The sequence below is a fragment of the Myotis nattereri genome (assembly GCF_964212035.1).
Source record: "Myotis nattereri genome assembly, chromosome: 5".
Classification (NCBI taxonomy): domain Eukaryota; kingdom Metazoa; phylum Chordata; class Mammalia; order Chiroptera; family Vespertilionidae; genus Myotis; species Myotis nattereri.
Window position 1 is genome coordinate 90,348,714 of NC_138080.1, and position 20,210 is coordinate 90,368,923.

At 51.1% G+C, this 20,210-nt stretch overlaps 2 protein-coding genes across 4 annotated transcripts in view; one reads left to right on the forward strand and one right to left on the reverse strand.

Moving 5' to 3' along the window:
* Positions 1-466: 466 nt before the first annotated feature.
* LOC308519086 (platelet-derived growth factor receptor-like protein) lies at positions 467-12,539 on the forward strand (the record flags this gene model as incomplete). Its single annotated transcript, XM_081091024.1, has 6 exons — positions 467-524; positions 5,470-5,812; positions 6,654-6,805; positions 8,238-8,531; positions 9,017-9,156; positions 12,324-12,539. 6 exons carry the CDS (start codon positions 467-469, stop codon positions 12,537-12,539), a joined length of 1,203 nt encoding a protein of 400 aa, XP_080947150.1.
* Positions 12,540-12,935: 396 nt separating this feature from the next.
* The window catches only part of CCDC69 (coiled-coil domain containing 69), a 31,233-nt gene continuing 23,958 nt past the window's right edge, over positions 12,936-20,210 (reverse strand). The window contains exons 5-10 of one of the 3 annotated variants that reach the window (XR_013995982.1): positions 18,654-18,727; positions 17,503-17,604; positions 16,907-17,026; positions 15,760-15,857; positions 14,771-15,084; positions 12,945-13,963 (exon numbers count right to left, since the gene is read on the reverse strand). Coding sequence is in view for 1 of the 3 variants with exons in the window: in XM_081091023.1 (XP_080947149.1) it covers positions 14,907-15,084; positions 15,760-15,857; positions 16,907-17,026; positions 17,503-17,604; positions 18,654-18,727 (572 nt within the window). In the remaining 2 variants the exon portion in view is untranslated. Of the gene's footprint in view, positions 15,085-15,759; positions 15,858-16,906; positions 17,027-17,502; positions 17,605-18,653; positions 18,728-20,210 lie in introns of all 3 variants that reach the window. The other 2 variants (XM_081091023.1, XR_013995981.1) reach the window with 2 other exon arrangements.

Sequence of the window (20,210 nt, forward strand, 5' to 3'; positions counted from 1 at the left end):
ATTCTTAGCTCACAGGCTATGCAAAAGCCAGTGGCCAACAGATGTGGCTCAGGGGCAGTCGCCAAGCCCTGCTTTAAGTCCAGTTCAAGCTTTACCTCCCTTCAATCCATACTCACCTATTTTGTCCTCAAATCTTCCTGTCCTCTTCCTCCATGGCCCTCCCGTGACCTTCATGGCCCCTCCAGCTGCCTCCCAGATCCGCCTGTCTGGCCTTGGGGACCCTCATCTCCTGGCGGCAGGACTGTTTTTTCCTGAGCAGGGCTCTGAATAGCTCCATTCACCTTGGCAAGGGGGAGCCCAGAGGAAGGAATTTTGTTTGGAGACTTCGATTTGCCTTTGAAATCAGGTCCTTTCCCCTCCCACTCCCAGGGGTCCCTTGCTACTATTTCCCCTGCTCACACCCCGCCAGCCCCAACAGTCTGTTCCCTGCAGCTCCTACGGCCACATTGGCTCCAGGTCGCTCACCATGGACCTCAGGACCCTCTGCTTCTTGTCCTGTTGCCTGTTCATCTGTGTCCTTTCAGGTATGGACCTCTCCTTCCTTCTCCGCCAATAACTTTGACTCCCCCAGGATGTCCTGAGACCCCTCCTGCCTCTTCCGTTCCAGGAGTGCCCGTTCCAGCATGGGCCAGGGGGGTGAGGCTGGAACCCTGATGTCAGGAGGCTGAGCTCTAGGCTCAGCTCCTCCCCTCACTGTCTGTGCTACCTTGGCTGGGTCCTGCCACATCTGGGAGCTCAGCTTCTTCATCTGAGCAGTGACAAGGATGGGCTGTGGGACCTTCCGGAGCCAACAGGCCTCTCTGATCTGAAAGTCAGGGGCTATCCGTTTAAGTCTAGTACTGACAGATTCATGGGTGGTTCTAGCGTGTGGAGCTCTGAAATCTGACGGGACAAATCCCGGGTCCTCCGCTCTCTCACTGGCAAGATTTCATAAAACAGTCTCTAAGACTCAGTTTATTCAGGAGTAAAGTGGGGATAAAAGTAATCTTAAAATTATAGAGCGGTTTTGAGGATTAAATGATATAATGTATATAAACATTTGGCCTGGAGCCTCGCTTGTAAATACTCAACAAGTGGTAGCAATGTTATTTTAACTTCAAAGACCCCTGATCAAACCTGGCCAATCCAAGATAATATAATTGTAAAAGTCGGAGTGATTGTTTCTAGGTTCTTTGACTCTAAGAGTCTATATTTTGCTCACAAACAGCAGCAGTTGGAGGGCTCCATCAGGGGCACAGCCTGAAAGATTCTAGCCCAGAACCTAATAGAAGACAGATCGTCAGGGGAGGCGGAGTCCCCAGGGAGACTCTTCCTCCATCTCGCCACTCCCAGCATCCCCGGAAGAGTGGGACTGGAATAATCTCTGCAAGAGAAGAGCTGGGTTTAGCACAGGATTTGGAGAGATGCTGTCATCCCAGACCTTCTCTTCCAGATGCTGTCTGGCCACTGGCAATCTCCCCTCGTGGTGCTATCAGATGTTATGTAGGGAGCTTCAGATGGAAGGGAAGGGACAGGCATCCTCCTGGTAACCAAGGAGCAGGTTAGCAAAGGGTTGATGGTTGATATTGGAGGGTTATTTGAAGGAGGAGGAGTTGGGAGGGAGGGGGAATTCTGGAGGTGAGATGATCTCAGACATTTAGAACAAGGGCACTGAGAAGGCTCCTTGAGAGTCATCTACTAGTAGACGAGGTTTTATAAAGCTATACTCTAAGGAAGCCATTCTGTTGACCCACTGCCTGCCTTGGGGTGGGAAAGAGAGGGGGGAAACAGTGGTTGAAAAGCTGGATGGGTGGGTTTCCAAACTCCACCCCCTTCTACCAGAACAACCCTATTATTATGCTTTATCGTTGGCCTTTCTTTTCTTCAATATTATATTGATTTTAGAGAGGAAGGGAGAGGGAGAGAGAGATAGAAACATCAATGATGAGAGAGAATCATTGATCGGCTGTCTCCTGCACGCTCCCTAATGGAGATCGAGCCCACAACCGGTCATGTGCTCTTGTCTGGAATTGAATCCGCAGGCCGACACTCTATGTACTGAGCCAAACCAGCTAGGGCTATAATTGGCCTTTCAATATTCCAAGAGAGGGTTCTGCTATCTAGACTCTACCTACTGATTGGTTTGCTCTTAAACTTGAAAACCTCTGGTTTAGTCCAACCTCTTTGTTTTATAAATGCAAAAACGGAGACCTAGACATAGGAAGATGAATAATACAATGTGGTAGCATCAGATAGAATCCCTGGGCAAACCATGGGACCCTCGTTTCCTCATCTGCAGGCTTTGTGGGTGTTAGATAACGCACAGAGGGCACTCGGCACAGTGCCTAGGGGCCCAACAATTGGTTATGACCATTATCATCATCATCAGATGCTGGAATAGAACTTGACATCTTCCTGCAGTTTGCCTAAGTGAGCTGTTGCCTTGGCAAGCCCAGACGCTCCAAAGCTGTAGACATCGTGTAGACATCCCAGAGGGCCCCTCCCAACGTGGTCCCACAGCCCTCAGTCCTGGGATGTGTTTGCAGCCCCCTGTCGTCAGGGCTTGTGGTGGGCCCTGTCGGGTCTGCCAGGACAGCTTCAGCTCTGGGAGCCACCCAAACCCAGCCTTCAGCCAGATATATTCTGGTTTAATATATGTAATACAGGCATACCTTGGAGTTATTGCACAGACCATCATAAATAAAGCCAGTACAGCAATACAGTGAGTGGCAATCTTCTTGCTGGTGAGGTTGTGAAGAAAACGCAACATCTGGGAAGCACAATAGAGTGAAGAGCCATAAATGAGGTACACCCTAGTTCTGTAAGGCCGGCGTTCTTGTTCTCATTTTCTAAATGGAGAAAGTGTGGCTCGGGGAAATCAAGTGACTTGGCCAAGGCCACACAGCTAGTTTGTAGCAGAACAAAGATGGAGAGCCCAGACCACTGGCTCTGAAGTCCGTGTTCCATGAGGGGTTTCAGGCTCACCATCCCTTCTCTGGAGTGGCCTAGGTACGGCCTCCGAGAATCTTCGCGTTGAGATGCCAGCTTCAGTGTTCTCGGTCACCTCGTTCATATGTTGAGCCCAGCTGTTCTCTCTGAGGCTTTGTTTCTCAGCCTGTAAAAAGGAGTAAGAAATGCTCCCTGGGTGGCCTTTGGGGCCTATGGCTAAGATTAAGCCAGGACGTGTGTCTGTGTGTGTGTGTGTGTGTGTGTGTGTGTGTAGAGGGTGGGGGAGGAATTCTCTGTGAACTGTTGTTAAGTGCTCTTCCCAGGTAAGGGACTTAGAATAAAGCTCCCCCAAACTACCAGAACTTCTTAAAATTATTGAAACACCCTTTCCTTATGGGCATGGCTTCCAGGATAGATGTCCCCATTAGGGACATCAGGGAGACCTTTTACCTTGTGGTGAAATGATAGAAAAATTATATTTTGGTCTTTGCCTCCAGTGCTGGGCACAGAACTCCTAAAACCCCTGCAGTTTTCTCAGTGATAAGAGCATAAGAGCGTCTTTTGCTCTAATACCTGGTCTTTGACCCGCCTCAATTCCTGAATCAGAGTTCCTGATTCTCCTGGAATTTCCTGGGTGATAGGAGGGTCTTTTGTCCCAATGAGTTGACTCTTGGAGGGCTGCTGGATAGCTTCAGGATGGGGCAGGCCACCAGAAACACCAAAGAACCTTGGAACGGTCAGTCCCACCCCGACCCTGTGGGAAGCAGAGAGGGATGGAGATTGAGTTAATGATGGATGGCGCCTGTGTGGGGAAGTCTCCAGAAATATCCCAAGAGGATGATGGGTGGGAGAACTTCTGGGCTGCTGAGCAGGTGGAGGGGCTGGGAGCGTGTGCACCTGAAGGGGCCCGGAAGCCCTGTGCTCCTCCCACATAGCTGGCCCTGTGCGTCTCCCCCATCTGGGTGGTTATATGTATCCTTTTATCATTTCTTTTTATAATCAACTGGAAAACGTGTTTGCCTGAGTCCTATGAGTCATTCTAGCAAATCGAACCCCAGAAGAGGAGTGTGGGACCCCCTATTTATAGCCTGTCAGTCAGAAGCACAGGTGACAACATGGGACTTGAGACTGAGCTCTGAAGTGGGAGGGGAGGGCCAGGCTTGTGGGACTGAGCCCTTAACATGCGGGGTCCTCTCTTCGTAGACAGTGTCCAAATTGATTTAAGCTGTAGGACACCAGTGTGTCGCAGAGAATAATATGTACTTTGCAGTCATTAAGAGAATGAAAGAAGAAAATGTATATAGCCCTAACTGGTTTGGCTCAGTGGATAGAGCGTTGGCCTGTGGACTGAAGGGTTCCAGGTTCGATTCTGGTCAAGGGCATGTACCTTGGTTGCGGGCACATCCCCAGTAGGGGGTGTGCAGGAAGCAGCTGATCGATGTTTCTCTCTCATTGATGTTTCTAACTCTCTATCCCTCTCCCTTCCTCTCTGTAAAAAAAGAAAAACAATAAAATATATTAAAAAAAATGTATATAAAGAGGCTAGTACTGTTCCAGAAACGCTGTAGACTCTATCAACGGCAGCTATTGGTATTATTAAATACTGAACTCCCCATCACTAGACAGATGAAAGTGCAGATTAAGCGACCTCTTTTGGAGCATGCTTAAGAAGGCGTTCAAATACTGGTGGCAAGTTGGAAAAGAAAATGTGTTAAGTTCCCTTGCATAGCTCACCAGCAGTTTCACTTCTAAAAAATTCATTCTCAAGAAGCAATCTGAGTAAACGTGTATGTATAAGATGATTACTGCAGAATTGCTTATTTTGGATAAGAATGTAAACACCCAAATACCCAACAATGAAAAAATAAATCATGAAATCCCTACCATGAAATCACATACAAGTCATTAAAAATGTTGGTGTACAGCCCTGGCTGGTGTGGCTCAGTGATTTGGGTGCCATCCCATGCATTGAAAGTTGCTGATTCAATTCCCAGTTAGGCACATGCCCAGGTTTCAGGCTCGATCTCTGGGAGTGGGTGTGCAGGAGGCAGCCGATAGATGTTGGTCTCACATGGATGTTTCTCTCTCTCACTCTCATAAAATCAATAAAAATCTTTTTAAAAATGTTGGTGTACCTGTGTTTGCCATGGAATAGTAATCAAAACATATCACTAAGTGAGAATTCAGATTAAAGATATGTATTATATTATTCTATTTTATCTTTAACAAAGTAGTTGTTTAAAATACTTGCATTCAAAAAATAAATAAAAAATAAAATAAAATACTTGCATTCAAATAGCCTTGGGGAAACGTGCTTCAAGTATTCATGGTGGTTATCTCTGGAGGATAAGTTTGGGGGGAAATTTAATATTTTTCTTGGTTTGTCTGTATTTTATATTTTTCCCCTAAAGAGGGACAATGACTTGTGTACAAGGTCCTAATAGAACTCTGAGATCAGTCAACTCCTGGGGTGAGGAAAGGACAGAACTGGAGGTGAATGGTGAAGGCCGGTGACCCCAGACCCACCCTGTCTTCCTGCAGCTGAAACCCAGGAGCGTGGCAGAGCTCCAAAGGCTCAGAACAAGAAGGGCGGCAAAGCAGCCAGCCCTGAGGGGGTGAGCCTCCCAGGAGCCTCCGGCAGGAGAAAACCCAAGACAGAGCGGAGACAGCAGCCCCTGCAGAAGAAGACTCCTGTGGAGGCTGCAGCTCCCAGCACCCCGGCCCCCTCCATCCTGACCCGGGTGTTGGGGAGGGGCCACTTCCAGAAGGTGGGGGACTCTCTGAGCCTGCGGGCTGGGGAGCCCCTGGAGCTGCGCTGCCGGGGAAAGGTGGTCCACTGGAGGGTGCCTGAGTACCTGGAAGAGGAGGGTGAGGGCCGCCTCAGGTATGGGGAGGAGGAACTCCTGCCACAGCCTGCATGGGTCCAGGGTGGCTCGGAGGAAGCTGGGCAGCGGTTTATAAGCACTTACACCGTTTTCATAGGGATTAAGATGGACCCACACTGGGCATCCCATTCTGTACAACTGCAGGCACCTAAAGGAAACAGTAAGATGGGCTCGCAAGACCCATCAGAGGCAGAGTGGCTTCACAGGATGGACACGTGCCTTCCCACAATCCTGGGAAGTCAGTTCTGGGGGCAGCAAATAGTGCCCGTAGGGAGGAAGGGGGCAGAGGCAAAGCAAAGGAGGCCGACAACCCAGCTGGCGGCCACCCTTCTGTCAGGGGCACCGCCTCCGGAAGCCAGAACGAGAGACAAAGTTGGCCCCACCAGCACTGCCCACTCCAGTCCAGAAAAAACCAGGCGGAGGCTGGGATATAGAACTGGGTTCAGAAGGTTTGCCTACTGCTTCTCAGTTTAGTTTCTTAACATGAGATCTCCGGGGACTCTGCCTCCTTTAGCAGGTGGAGGCGCTTAGAGGGCAGTTGCTGCCCTGAACCAAGGGCCAGAGGAAAGCCCGGGAGCGCAGAGGTGTTGGGGATCCCGCTTGCCCTGTGTGGGCACGGTCAGCGGGGGATAGACGTCCCAATGAGAAGTTGCGTGTGGGACAGGCGAGCCAATCAGAAACGGTGGGTGGGGCCAATACAAACCCGGCCAGCTCCATTGGGGAAGGGGAGCTGGGCGGCTGAGCGATGGAAGTTGGGGAGGAGGACTGTCAACCAACCCAATGCTGCCACTCAGCGTCCCAAGCCACCCCCATCTCCTGCCCCCACCGACGGTCTTTCAGAATCAAGCACCTCAGCCAGCACAGCCGGTTACAGCTGGTGAACTCCACGGGCGCGGACACCGGGGAGTACAGCTGCTGGGCTCGAGACTGCCAGGATGCCGCCTGCACCGAGGGCGAGGACCGCCAGGGGAAGACCTTCATCTTCTTCACAGGTGCCCTGGAGCAGGGTCTCCAAGAACCGCGGTCCCAGAAAACCCTCCAAACCTAACTGTCTAAGCCTTTCCCCTTGGTCCCACCTGTTCAGTGAGGGGATTGTGCGAGTGGTCTCCAAGATCCTACCTGTGACGATCTGGGGTTCCATGGCTAGTTCCAAGGAGAACTGAGGAGCCCTACTTTGTCCCACCAAGGAAACAGATGACGCCCCTAGAATCCGCTGTTTCCCTTACTCAAATCCAACCGTAGCAGTAATGATTACCCAACCCAGAGGTCCTTGACCCTGACTCGGTGTTACTCGGAAACACCTTAAAAAACACAAGTTTCTGGGCGACATGCCCATTAAGGCTGGATGAAGCCTGGAGCTCTGGAATGCCAACACTGGGAAGATTTGGGAACCAGCAGTTAGTGCTCCCCAAGTCTGGTTGCCCACTAGGGTCACCTGTGGAACTTTAAACCACCTGATTCTCTCCCCCGCCCCCAGCAAGGTGCTGATTTACTTGGTCTGGGGGTGGTGCCCAGGACTTGGTTATTTTAAAATCACTTCAGGTGATTCTGGTGTCCAGCCAAAGTTAACCATTGCATTTGCCTCACCCTAGAGCAGTTTCATCCAATACAGATGCCACTAAATCAATATGGCTATTTAAATCTAAATTAATGAACATGAAATAAAGTTTAAAGTTCAGCTCCTCAGTTGCACGAGCTACATTTGAAATGCCCGTGGCTAGTGGTGACATAGGACAGCACGGATACAGAACATTTCCATCCTGACGGAAAGTTCTATTGGACAGCACTGCTCTAGAAAGCTGGTCCCCAGGTAATTCCTACTCATTGCACCATTGTGCACCCAAGAATCTGGCCTGAGGCTATGTTGCTAAAGGTAACGTGAAAGAGTTTGATGAATGTGTGCCTCTCACAGGCCCAGTGCCTCATATCCAGTATCCCATTTGCTTCTTATCAGCTCTGCAAAGTAGGCCATAATCGCTCCTACTTGACATGTAAGAAGAACCAAGGCTCAGAGGAAGAACGTGATTTGCTTAAGATCCCACAGTGAGAGGGTGGCAGGACTGGGAATCCAACCAGAAACCTCAACTTCAAGTTCAGTATTTCCTGTAATACTTTCCACATAGAAGGACCCTTAGAGACCAAGCCATCTAAACCCCACATTGAACAAATGAAAACACTAAAGACCAGAGAGGGATTTAAGATGCACAGCCAGCTAATGACAAAAGCTTGAACCAGCAGGCTGGTCTTCAGTTCCCAGTCCAGAACCCCTTACCAGTGAGGAAAGAACATGGAGAATAGAGAAGGGCAGGGAAAGTGGGATTTCAAATCCTCCCAAGGGACTTATGCTCATGAGTGACGGTAGAGCATCAGGAAACAATACATCTGTCCTAAGCTCATTCTTCTCTCTCCCTCCTTCCTTCCCAGACCCAGAAGAACTCTTTGTCCCCACAGAGAATTATTATGAGGTGGTACAGTTACGCAGTCATCAACCAGCCCTGCTTCCCTGCCAGGTGACCAACCCCCTGGCCCAAGTGACGCTGCATCGAGAGTTCCCCCCAGAGGAGGTCCCAGTGGATGGGACGGACATCTCCTTTGATGTGAAGAAGGGCTTCACCATCCACCGGCCCCGAGCTTCCTTGGCTGGCTCCCTCTTCTGCTTGGCCAGCCTACGAGGCATGAGACAAATCTCTACCAAGTACATGCTGATCTACATCAACTGTGCGTGAGCCTAGGTCTCTGGGTGGGCAGAGCAGAGCAGGGCATGGCAGGGGAGGATATGGGAGGGATGCCTCCTTTGGGAACCTCAGGTTTGGAATCTGTGGATTAGCTCTAAACCACCAACCACCTTTTCACAACACTCTGTGTATTCAACCATCTTGTCCAGAAATAGCCAGGCAATCAGCTAAAGGCTGCATCCGTTCAGCCTTTCTGTCCACCCACTTATTCTTAATCAAGTCACATTATTCCATTTATCCATCCTCCCTTCAATCAACCATTCCATTCACCCATCGTCCATCAGATTAACTGTTCCATCATCTACTCATCCTCTATCAATTCATTACAGCCATTCACACATCCTCTATCAACTCAACCACCTCAACCATTCATCCTCTATCAATTTAACCATTTCACCCATCCATTCAATCATTGCAACAATCAATTCAACATGTTTGTCCCCATTTCTCCCATCTTCTCCATGGCAGACCCATCATCGTCCCCCAAACCCACCATCCAAGCTTCAACAACATCGGTCCTTCTGGGAGAGAACTTCAGTGTGACCTGCACGGTTCTGAGTGAGCCAGCGATTGCTGTGGACTTCCGTTGGGAATATCCGGGGCAGAAGGTAAGCAGAGGATGAAAATATGTGCGTATGTGGTGGTGGTGGTGGTGTGTTGGGGCAGGAGTGTGGGAGTGAAGGGTTAGGATGAGGGCCAGGAACGATCACAGCAGAGTGGAACCCCTGCTTGACTAGGAATCTGATGAACAGGGATCCCAGTCCCAACTCTGACACTACTAATTTGAGTGACCTTGGGCAAGTCACTTCCCTTTTCTGGGCCTCAGTGTCCTCATCTGTCAAATAGAGCTACTTCTCAGATTAATGTATAAAAATGTATAATGTGCTCCTTTGTTAATTTATCCAACAATAATTATTGAGCACCCACCACAAGCCAGACACTGTACTGGGTACTGTAACTATGATGATGAGCCAATAAGAGAGGGCTTCTGCTCTCTTCGAGCTCACAGTTTAAACGGGAAGGGGCAGTGAACAAACGTCATCATCTGGAGAACAGTAGGAGCTACATCAAGGATGAAATGGGAAGGTGACCAGGCGTATTTAAGGTAGAGCGGTCAGGATGTCTTCTCTGAGGTGACATTTAAGCTGAGGCCCAACCAGCCCAAATCACTTAAAAATGGGAGTTGAGCAGTGTCTTGCTTCTGTCTGTTTTGTATACTTTCGTGTTTTTGTTTCTGATAGAGGGGCTCCTTTCAACATTTCTTTGCCTGGGAAAGCTTTAATTTCTCCTTCATATCTAAAGGATAAAATCCTTGGCTGATGGTTCCCATCTTTCACTATTTTCAATATTTCCTTCCTTTCCCTCCTGTCTTGTAATGCTTCTCTTGATAAAATTGGATGATAATCAAATGGGGTTTCCATTGTAGGTTATAGTCTTACTAGAGGCCTGATGCACAAAATTCGTGCAAGAGTATGCCTTCCTTCCCCCAGCTGCTGGCACCGGCTTCCCTCTGGCACCCGGGACCCAGGCTTCCCTCACAACCCCGGCTTTATCCAAAAGGACGTCTGGTCTAATTAGCATATTACGATTTTATTATTATAGTTTCCCTGGCTGCCTTGAGAATTCTTTTGTCACTAATTTTTGACAGCTTAAATACAGGATGTCTTAGAGAAGATATTTTGGTGTTGGTATAATTATATGTTCAATTATAATTATATAATTTTAAATTCCCTCAATTTTAAATTCTAGTTCTTTCCATAGGTTCGGAAGTTCTCATCAATTATTTCATTGAACAGGCTTCCTTTCTTCTATTACACGTATTATCCCTAGGTTGCTCTTCCTAATCTGATCAGTTCTTGTAGGGTGCTTTCATTAAGAAAAAACACAAAAACCCTCTCTTCTTCCTCCTGGGTTATTCCTAGATTCTATCTTCACGCTTACTAATTCTCTCTTCCATCTGGTCTGCTCTATTTCCAATGCGCTCTAATACATCCCTCATCTCATTTATTTACTCAACTCCAGAATTTCTGTTTGGTTCTTTTTTGTAGTTTCAATCTGTTTGGTAAAGTACTCCTTTTTATTAATTTTATTCCTGAGCTCATACAACTGCCCTTCTGAGTTTTCTTGTATACCATTGAGTTTCCTTGTCACTACAATCTTGAATTCTGTCATTTAAGTCACAGTCTTCCATGACTTTGAATTTGGAGACTTTTCATTTTCTTTCTGTGCATGTTACCTTGGTTGTTCACGGTGTTTGATGGATTGCTTCTCTGCACATCTGAGGCAGTGAACGCTTGTTTAGATACTGTTCTGCTCTCACTTCAGCACGTTAATAGGTAGGTACTTTCTTTTGTTTCCCAGTAGATGGTGGTATAGCACAAGTTTTTGTGTTCTCTTACCTGCACCATTAGCGCCTCTGGGCTAGTGGTGGAGCAGCATCATTAAGGTTGAGGAAAACGCTGCAAACCCACTGGGATTCCCCTCTGTGACCAGCTCGCCTCCGTTACATGACATGACCATTGTGGTGGGGGGATGTGGTGGGTGGTGGAGAAAGGCTTTCATGAGCTCCCAGAGCCACTCCCCTCCCCCCCCAACTCCCCCCAAACACACACACTAGTGGCCACTGACCCTGCTGTGGTTTTGGAGGTGTCTCACGGCCTCTACTGGGCTCTGCTGAGATGAGTGGGGCAGAAAGGCAAGTTCATGATCTCACATCTGCCCCTCTTACACTCCAGGCCCTACTGTGAGGGCTGCAGCTCCACTTTTTCACCAGGACCTTGCTTGCTGGAGTTGCAGTGGGCAGCAAACCACATCTGTTGCCACCATCCCTGTCCTTCCCTGTTCCCTCTCCCCTTCTCATTCCAATGCGTCCACCTTCAGATGCCCCAGTGCGTGGATCCTTCAGGCTGTTTGTGTGTTGAGCTAGGGATCCTCCGAGTTACACATATCCAACTTGTTGTAAATTCAAGGGGAGAAACGAAGGAGTCTTGTCACTCTGCCATGGCGGAGATGTCACTTTAGGAACATTTAGAAGGGCTTGCTGGAAGAGCTGGGATTTGACTTGGAGGGAGGGCTGGACCCAGAAAAAAATGTGATGAAGGTGAGCCCTGTCCCCAGAGGTTTTAGGACATAGATATAGTGTGTGTAGGGGGGGGGGGGAGGGGAGGGGCGGGGTGTCATTCTCCCACTTGTCAAAAGTGCAAGCTGAGACCCAATAAGAGAAAAAGGACATGCAGATGGTTGGGAGACCATGGTTTCCCTCTGCCAGCATCTCCCCAAACATTTTCTCCTTGAAAAGGAGTGTTCTTAGGAGAACACTGCCTCTTATAACCATCACCCACTTTGGAGATTCAAAACCCACCTGCACACATGACAGCCACAGTGGTCTGCATCCCCCAGTGTAACTTGGCGTGACTCAGTGTTTCCCAGGCAATTTTGATAATGAGTCCCCCACTTCCCCTCTTCGGGGAGGGAGTAGCCATTGACATCCCCGCAGAACCAGAGCACTGCCCACCCACCCAGAGAGGTGCTGCTCCGCCCGTTACCTCCTGAGTGTCCGTGAGCGGGGAGGAGGCCCTAGCTGCTCTCCAGGGACTTGACAAGCTTCACATTTTCCACAAAGAACCTGGCCTTTCGGGGGCTCTGACACTGAGCTGTGGTCTTGGGCAAGTCACTTCCTCTTCCCCAGAAGGATACGTGGTACCTCTTACCTGCTGGGGCCTGAGTGAGAGATGGCACTGGGAGAAGCTGACAGATGGTTATCTTTTTCCTACAGATGGGCCGACCCCCCTACGTCAGTGAGCGGGCTGACGTGGTCCGCAGGGAGGGCCAGGCTCAGCAGGAGGCAGGGAGCACCCTGTATGTGGAAGAGGCCCGGGCTGGGGACGCTGGCGTCTACACCTGCCGGGCCACCAACCTTCAGGGCACTGGGATGGCCACCACCCGTGTCCATGTGACCCGGATCCCTCCAGTCTCCCCTGCCCCTTCCTAGTCCCTCCCTGACTGCAGGCATCTGCGTATGAGCAGTGGGCAGAAGCAGGGGTAGGTAATTGTGTGAACTTCAGTGTTTTTTATGCCAAGGAGGTGCCCCCCTTGGGAAGAAAGAACCTTGGCCTTCACCCCTTACACTCTCCCATCTCTACTTTCACCCCTCACTTCACGCTCACTGCCTCATGCCCTGCCCTGCCCTGCTCTGAAAGCCAGCTCCATTCCAACCCCAGGTGCAGGGCTGGGCAAAGCCAGGGCCAGGGGGGCACCAGCACCCTGGGAGGAAGCCTAGACCCTGCTGAGCCACCCAGGCCCCAGGATTATTCCTCACAGACGCCTGCCCCTGGCAGAGGTCATCAGCAGGATCCACCTCTTCCCTCTCCCAGGAAAACACAGAGGCCAAGAGAATACTATTGTGTTTCTATTTGGTTTCCATAGCTTGTCTGCCCCAGGGTGAGGCTAGGACCACAGTTTATCTCCTCCAGGCACCACAGGCTACACAGGGAAACCCTGCTCCCCACAACCTGCCCCCTTTCCAGTCCCGCCCTGCCCATGGAAACAGGCTCTCCAAAGGGCATTCTGCCGCTGGAAGCGCTCTGAACGCAGTCAGAGAAGTTTAGGAAACGCTTTGCTTCTTCCCAGGGACTCTGAAATGTCTGTTAGCATATTAAAGGTTCTGAGAAGGCCTGCAGCTGGCAGATCTGCTTCATCGGATTGAACCTAGAGTTGCTCAAATTACTTGGCCACCACTTCTTTCCTTGGTTGTGTCCAATGAGCTAGTGTATCCCAGACAGGCTTTGGGGAAAGCTACGTGAAGAAGTCCGCGTGTAAGTCACTCCAGAGCTGCCCCAAGGCTCCTGGATAACCCATCTGCCCACCGCTGGACTCCCCTAGCCCTGCAGAACCCCCCGAACTAGAAATGAATGAAGAAGGCAGCTGGGACGATGGAGGGAAACCTTAGTTCTAGTGGACTAACTTTTCCTACGAGCTGGCCCAGGGCTGGGGGCTGGCGCTGGGGGCCTCAGGCAAGGCCCTCGGGCTCCTGTGATCTGTCTGCTTTGATGTTGAAGAGAGGTAAGAACCTGCTTCAATATTTTATGCAGATCGGAGTGGGAGGTGTATCGGAAAGCATTTAATTAAAATGCTCTAAGCAAGGAAGGTTGTTATTATAGCCTCCTGCTGACCGGAAGCTTCCTGAGAAGAATCTTAAATCCACAGATAGGAGGGCCAGACTGGCCTGCCTGGGTGAGTTGCTCCAGCCACCCCTTTGCACTGGTGGGGAAGCGGAGGGCCAGGTGCTAGGGGCCTGGGGTCAGGGGTGGTAGAAGGAGTTAAGGTGCGAGCAGGAGTAAAAGAGAGACTGGAGTGGGTGGGGGCCAGAGAGAGGAAGGAGGAGGAAGACTGTCACAGATTTGATCTTCCCAGAGCCTGGGGAGAAAGAAAAAGCACACGATGAGACCTGAATGCAGATGAGGCCCCTGTCCTGGCTCCGTGAGCCGCACTCCCCACCTGGGTTTCCTCATCTGGACAGAGAGGAGGTCCCAGCATTGGCTGTGGAGTGATTCAGATGCACCAGGCGGGCCCCGTGCCCACGTGGCACTGCGACTGAGGACCCGAGGGCTGAGGAGTGAGCTCTGCCTGGTCAAGGAGGAGCTCTGGCCATACGCCCTGGGTTGACCAGACTCTGGGAGCAGGAGCAGTGGCATGTCTGATGCCCTGCCCAGACCCTGCCTTGGCTGGGTGGCCCCTGGCACTGCCAGCCTAAGGGCCTCCATTGACCCCCTCCCAGATGCTCCCTTTCCCAGGTGAATCGGAGGGTTTGGCCCACTTCCTCCCCTGTCCCGAAGTCCCTATCTGACCTTCAGACAATCCTAGAATGGGACACTGTCGTGACGTAAGAGTCATTTGCTCAGTTCCCCCATCCGTTTTAGAGGAGCAGTAAACTGAGGCTGAGAGAAGGCCAGGGCAGAAGTGCGGACATCTAGGGGTAGGCTGATGAGCTGGCAGCAAAGCTCACAAGTTAAGACCAGGAGGTTGTGTCCTCTTTGTCCGATGCTCAAAGCGGCACAGGCTTCCCCTGGGAAAAGCCTCAAAACTCCCTGATTTGAACAGAGAAAGGGGGGGAGGGCCGGAAGGGCTCCTCTTGCTTGTTCCCTGGGCCAACTTGAGGGAAGGCTTCCTGGGGCCTCTAACGCCCCGTGGGTGAGTCTACGTGGCCCAAGCCCCGCGGCTCACCGGGCACACACCCTGGCTCCCATCTCTCTCCTGCCCTCGTCCCTCCTGGGGACAGAACGAGAGGCTCCTGCCGTCTCCTCGGAAGGTCCTGCAGAGGGAGCGGTGACACAGGCGGCATGGTGGCCAGGCCCTGAGCCTATGTGGCCAGGAAGGAGACCTCAGTGGGCGTGACGGAGGCCAGGGGGAAGGCGGGGGAGGCGTCAGCCCCGAGGACTCGGTACAGCAGCTCCTCCTTCTCCTGCTGCAGCTGTCGCCTCAGCTGCGACTCCTTCTCCAGGGCCTCGTGGGCGAGCAGCAGGTCCTCCGAGAGCTGCCTGTGGGTGCAGACAGAGGCCCGGGTTGCCACTCAGGGTCTCCAGTGGCGGCAGAGACCAACCCATTCCTCTAGGACCTCTTCCATAGACGGGTCACCGCCCGCCCCATCAGGCCCCCTCGCACGCGAGAGGTGACTTGATCTGTTGACCAAGGAGCGTGGCCCTCACAGGCAGACAGCTCTGGTTTCAAATCTGCCCCATCCCTTAGCTGTGTCTCCTTGGACAAGTTATTTACTCTTGTCAAATTTCACTTCCCTCATTTGTAAAATGGGAATGAGAATAATGGGACCCAGCTCTTAGAGTAATGAGGAGGATAGATGATACGTATTCATCAAATTATGTCTGACATGATATCAGCTCTGATTTACTAAGCCCTTAGATCTGATTCATTCACGTACATTCATTCATTCTTTGGGCCTCCTGAGCTAGTCTCAGGTTGGGCTTCCCATGAAGCCCACTCAGCCAGGATGGGGACAAACGGATACTAATCAGGACCTTTGATTTAGGTTTCCAGTCAGAGTTGGTCCCCAGGGATACTGGCTCCCAAGGAAGGAGGAGCCACATTCCCCGATAGGCCTGGGCCCACCTGTCAGCCCATCCCCTGGGCTTCTCTGAGACTCGCCACTGGAGGTTTTGGCAACAAGGGGAGAGGAGTGGAGGCCGGGGAACAGCTACCTGGACACAACTGCCTGGTTGCGGCCTCGGACGTGGAGGTCCTCGTTCTCCTGCTGGAGGGTGGTGATCTTCTCCTCCAGCATCAGGTTTTTTTCTTTCTGTAACAAATCAGAGCGAGCTCAGACGGCTACCGAACAATGTGTGCCGTCGCCTCCCTCTGATCTGTGGGCCCTAAGAACGCTGACTCACTCTAGACCAAACGTTACAGTTCATGGAGCAAGAAGATGCCTTTAAAAAAAATAAAGCTAAGGCGTGCACAGGGGGCTGCCCGTTTTTCATTTGGCCACATGAGAATGTTACAAAAGGATTCAGCCACCACCACCTACTATCTCCATCATTTCAGAAGAGAAAGGATGTTCTTGGTTCTCCAAAAATCAGGGGATAGACTATATAGAAATGAAATGAAGTGCACCTGTTCTGCGATGCCATAAACATGGTTGGACAACATGTCTAGGGAACATTTGAGATTAAATGTCTGGTTAAAATATAGGTTGTGGCACGCACAGGCCAGGGAGACTTCTTCCAGAGCCACGTCATGTCATGCAGACCCAACCCCCGGTTTCCAAGCCTCCCTTCTCCTGCAGACACAGCCACCTGTGTCCTCAATACCCGCTGCTCCCAGGCCTGTCCCCCCTCACTCTGGCCTCTCATACTGTCTGGTTTTCAGCCTTCCTCAGCCCCTGCCTGACACGTGACATCTGCCAGGCCCTCCTCATTAGCCAGGCTGCACCCTGGTGTCACCCATGTGACAGCAACACGAGTGGCCAAGAAAAGTGCAGGACCCAGATGACAAGGAGCCACTGCTTGACCCAGACTGGCCACAGAGCAGTCTCAGCATGGCAGGCAGGTCAAAGCTGGTGGGGGCCTCATCCGGGTCCCACCCTCTGCACACTCACTGAGGGGGTCCCACCCTCTGCACACTCCACTGAGGGGGTCCCACCCTCTGCACACTCACTGAGGGGGTCCCACCCTCTGCACACTCACTGAGGGGGTCCCACCCTCTGCACACTCCACTGAGGAGGTTCTACCCTCTCACACTCCACTGAGGGGGTCCCACCCTCTGCACACTCACTGAGGAAATTCTCAGAAAGCAGAGGCCTGAGGCTGCGTCCCCCCTGACACCGCTGCCCCCACTTCCTCCACGTACCACTGTTTCCATGAGGATCAGCCGCTTGTCTAGCTCATGAATACGCTCATTCTTCATCTCAATGACGAAGTGCAAGCTCTCCAGCTCCTGCTCCCAGAACTGACTGGGGCTCCCGTAATCCTAGACAGGGACATGCGTGGCTTCATCAGACCAGCAGGCAGAGGGCACGCATTGTCTCCCTCCTCCCCGTTCTGCCTCCAACTCATGGTCTGACTTACAGAAGCCTCCTCCCTTTCTTGGCCCATGGTAAGTGCTTAACATGCTCATTCTATCCCAATAACATCCCTGAGACATCACAGATGAGGAAACCGTGGCTCAGACAGGTTAAGTTGCTGTGCTAAGTGGTCAGTTTGCTGTTTGCACCTAATTCTCCCTGAATCCAGAGCCTGAGCATTTTACTAACCCATATGCGTCTCTCTGAGCCTTGCTTCCCCCGCCCCAGTGACACGGGGACCCTGTTTCTTCCGGTCCCTGGTGAAGAGAAGAATGTCAAGTCTGACCCCTGTCCTTGAAGAGGGCTTGGCCTTTCCTGTGGCCCAGACCTCGACCTCCCTGGAGATTCCAGAAGGAAAGGCCCCAGGTGTCCTGCCACCCACCTGGATGTGCTTCTTATAGTCTCGGCTCAGGATGGACTCCTCCACCCTCTTCATCTTGGCCTGGAAGGCCTCCAGCTGGGAGCTCAGTCCATCGATGGTCTCCTGGAGCAGGAGCAGATGATCAAAGCCTGGCTCACAGAGGCAGTAGGTGGCTTCTCCACCTCCCAGAGAGGGATCCGTCTGGGTTCCTCAGCCTGTCTGCTCTACCACACCCAACGAGGCAGGCGCAGACCACTTCAACCACTGCTTGAAACACACCAGCCCCGCCTCGTGTCCTAAAGCCTTTACTGCCCCTCCAGAGCCGTGGGAACTGCACACTCCACTGAGGTCCTACCCTGTGCACAGTGTCCTGGTGCTCAAGGCCGGTGTTAGCTTGGCATTCACAGTACCTCCAATCCAAGCTCAATACACTCTCCCCAGCTCATCTCCACCCTGCTACACACCGCCTCCCGCAGCCAAATATCACATCGCTCCTCCAACTGCCAGGTGCATCCTTGTCTCCACAGCTTTCCCCTGCCAGGGATTTCCTCCACCTAAGCCTTGCCCATTACCTTTAGGACAGAATGCACCCCTTAATCTGATGCAAGGCTCCCCTGCGTTTGGCCCTTGCCTCCCTCTCCAGCCCCCGTTCCCTCTCCCACTCCATGCTACACCCCAGGCATCTTGGGCTTCTTCCAGTCCCACCGGTATTCCACATGGCCCCCGCTCCTCCATGCCTTGAAACATACTGGTTTTTGTTTTTGTTTTTTCTGCAAAAGGCACCTTCCCTACCCTTCTTCTGAAGAATTCCAACCTATCCTTCAGGCTCTGGTTTTGATCCCACTCCCTTTAGGAAATCCCTGACCAGCCAGACTGGGTCGGATGCCTTCTTTCCTGCTTCCACAGGTCCCAGTCATCCGTCCACTCACTAGTCTCATCACATCACACTGTGGCAGCAGCCCATGACGTCGCCAAGATCCTCCCAACAGTCCTTGGAAAAAATAGGCCAACCCTAATCTCAAGGTTGGCTGTCCTATCAAGGCCTGGATACATGGAAGGCAATCAAGTCTGTCCCTCAGGCCCAGGTAGAGGCCACCAGCTTTGGCTGTTTGGGGCTCCGTGCTGCTCCTCCCCTCCTCTCACAGAGACTGACACGGCCCCGCCCCTCTTACCTGCAGGGCCGCCTTGGCCTCCTGGAAGGAGTGGGTAAGGGCTTCCTTCTCTTGCTCCTGTGAGGCCCGGAGGTCTGTAGGGAAAGGAGACCTCTGTGAGCTCAGACACCCAGACATGCCACCCCAAAGCCTTCTGGCAGGCCCACGGAGGCCAACAGTATGGGGATGCTCTTATCCATCCTCCTATCTCACGGGCGTGGGGCTGTGTCAGAAATAAGGTAGATATCCAATAAAAGCTCATGGAAACGGCAATAAATTATGTCCTGCGAGGAACCATGAATCCTACCAGATTATGGGTGCCACCCACTGAGGCTAAGATCCAAAAGTCTTATGTCAAGCTGTTCATCTCGGTCCACAGCATGCGTGGAAAATGCGTGGGGCCGATGTTTTGTAAGCTGGGTTACCCAATCATGAAATCACTGAGGTATGACTTGTCAAACCACGGCACAAATCTATGGTAAGTACATTAGATGTGGGGCCTGGAAGTCCACCTGGTCCTGATCCTGCTTCTTCAAAACTGAGGACCTTTGAGGTCACTTGAAATATCTAGAAGCCCTTTTACCTCGACTGTGAAACGAGGTAATAAGCCTGACAATGAGGCCAGGACATGCAAGGACTTTGCAGGCTGCACAGTGCTGTGCAGAGCTGGATTTATTCATTCCCCAAATCAATAGAGTAATATTTTTCATCCCACCTCCTCTACAAAGTACCTTCTGGAAAATTCCAACCATGTCTCAATGGAAAGAAGACAGCACAGAAATGACCAATCAATAGTGGATGGGAGAGAGGACAGGAAAGTTTAATACAGCCAAAGGCCCAGGGACAGAAGGGTCTGTCAGAGTGGGCAGTGACACAGAGAAAGGAATGTTCAGTAATAGAAATATGATAGGGCTGTCATAACGGGGAAAGACAGTTATATAAAAATTACAGGTTTAATTTTTTATTATTATTATTTTTTTTAAATGTATTTTATTGGTTTTTTACAGAGAGGAAGGGAGAGAGAGAGAGAGTTAGAAACATCGATGAGAGAGAAGCATTGATCAGCTGCCTCCTGCACACCCCCCACTGGGGATGTGCCCGCAACCAAGGTACCTGCCCTTGACCAGAATCGAACCTGGGACCTTTCAATCTGCAGGCTGATGCTCTATCCACTGAGCCAAACCGGTTACGGCTTAATTTTTTTTTTAATCATGGGTCTAATTTGCCTAATTAATTTGCCCATCAGTACAGGTTATGGTTCCAGGTAAGAAGGGGGAAGCTGAATGTGGCTATAAAACCTGAACAGAATAAATGAAGCTGCTGTTTCTAGACTCTGAAAAGTAAATGGTGGCAGGCTGACTGGGCAAGAAGACCAGAATCTGAAGTACCACTGAATCAGTAGATTTAAACAAGATCCAGAATCTCTTGTACTCAAATATTCAAAAAGATAACAATACAAAATTGCTCAGCATATTGAATCCAAAATGGCTCAGCACACAATCCAAAATACTTAGCATACAAAGTAGCAAGATAATTGCCCTAGCCCGTTTGTCTCAGTGGATAGAGTGTTGGCCTGTG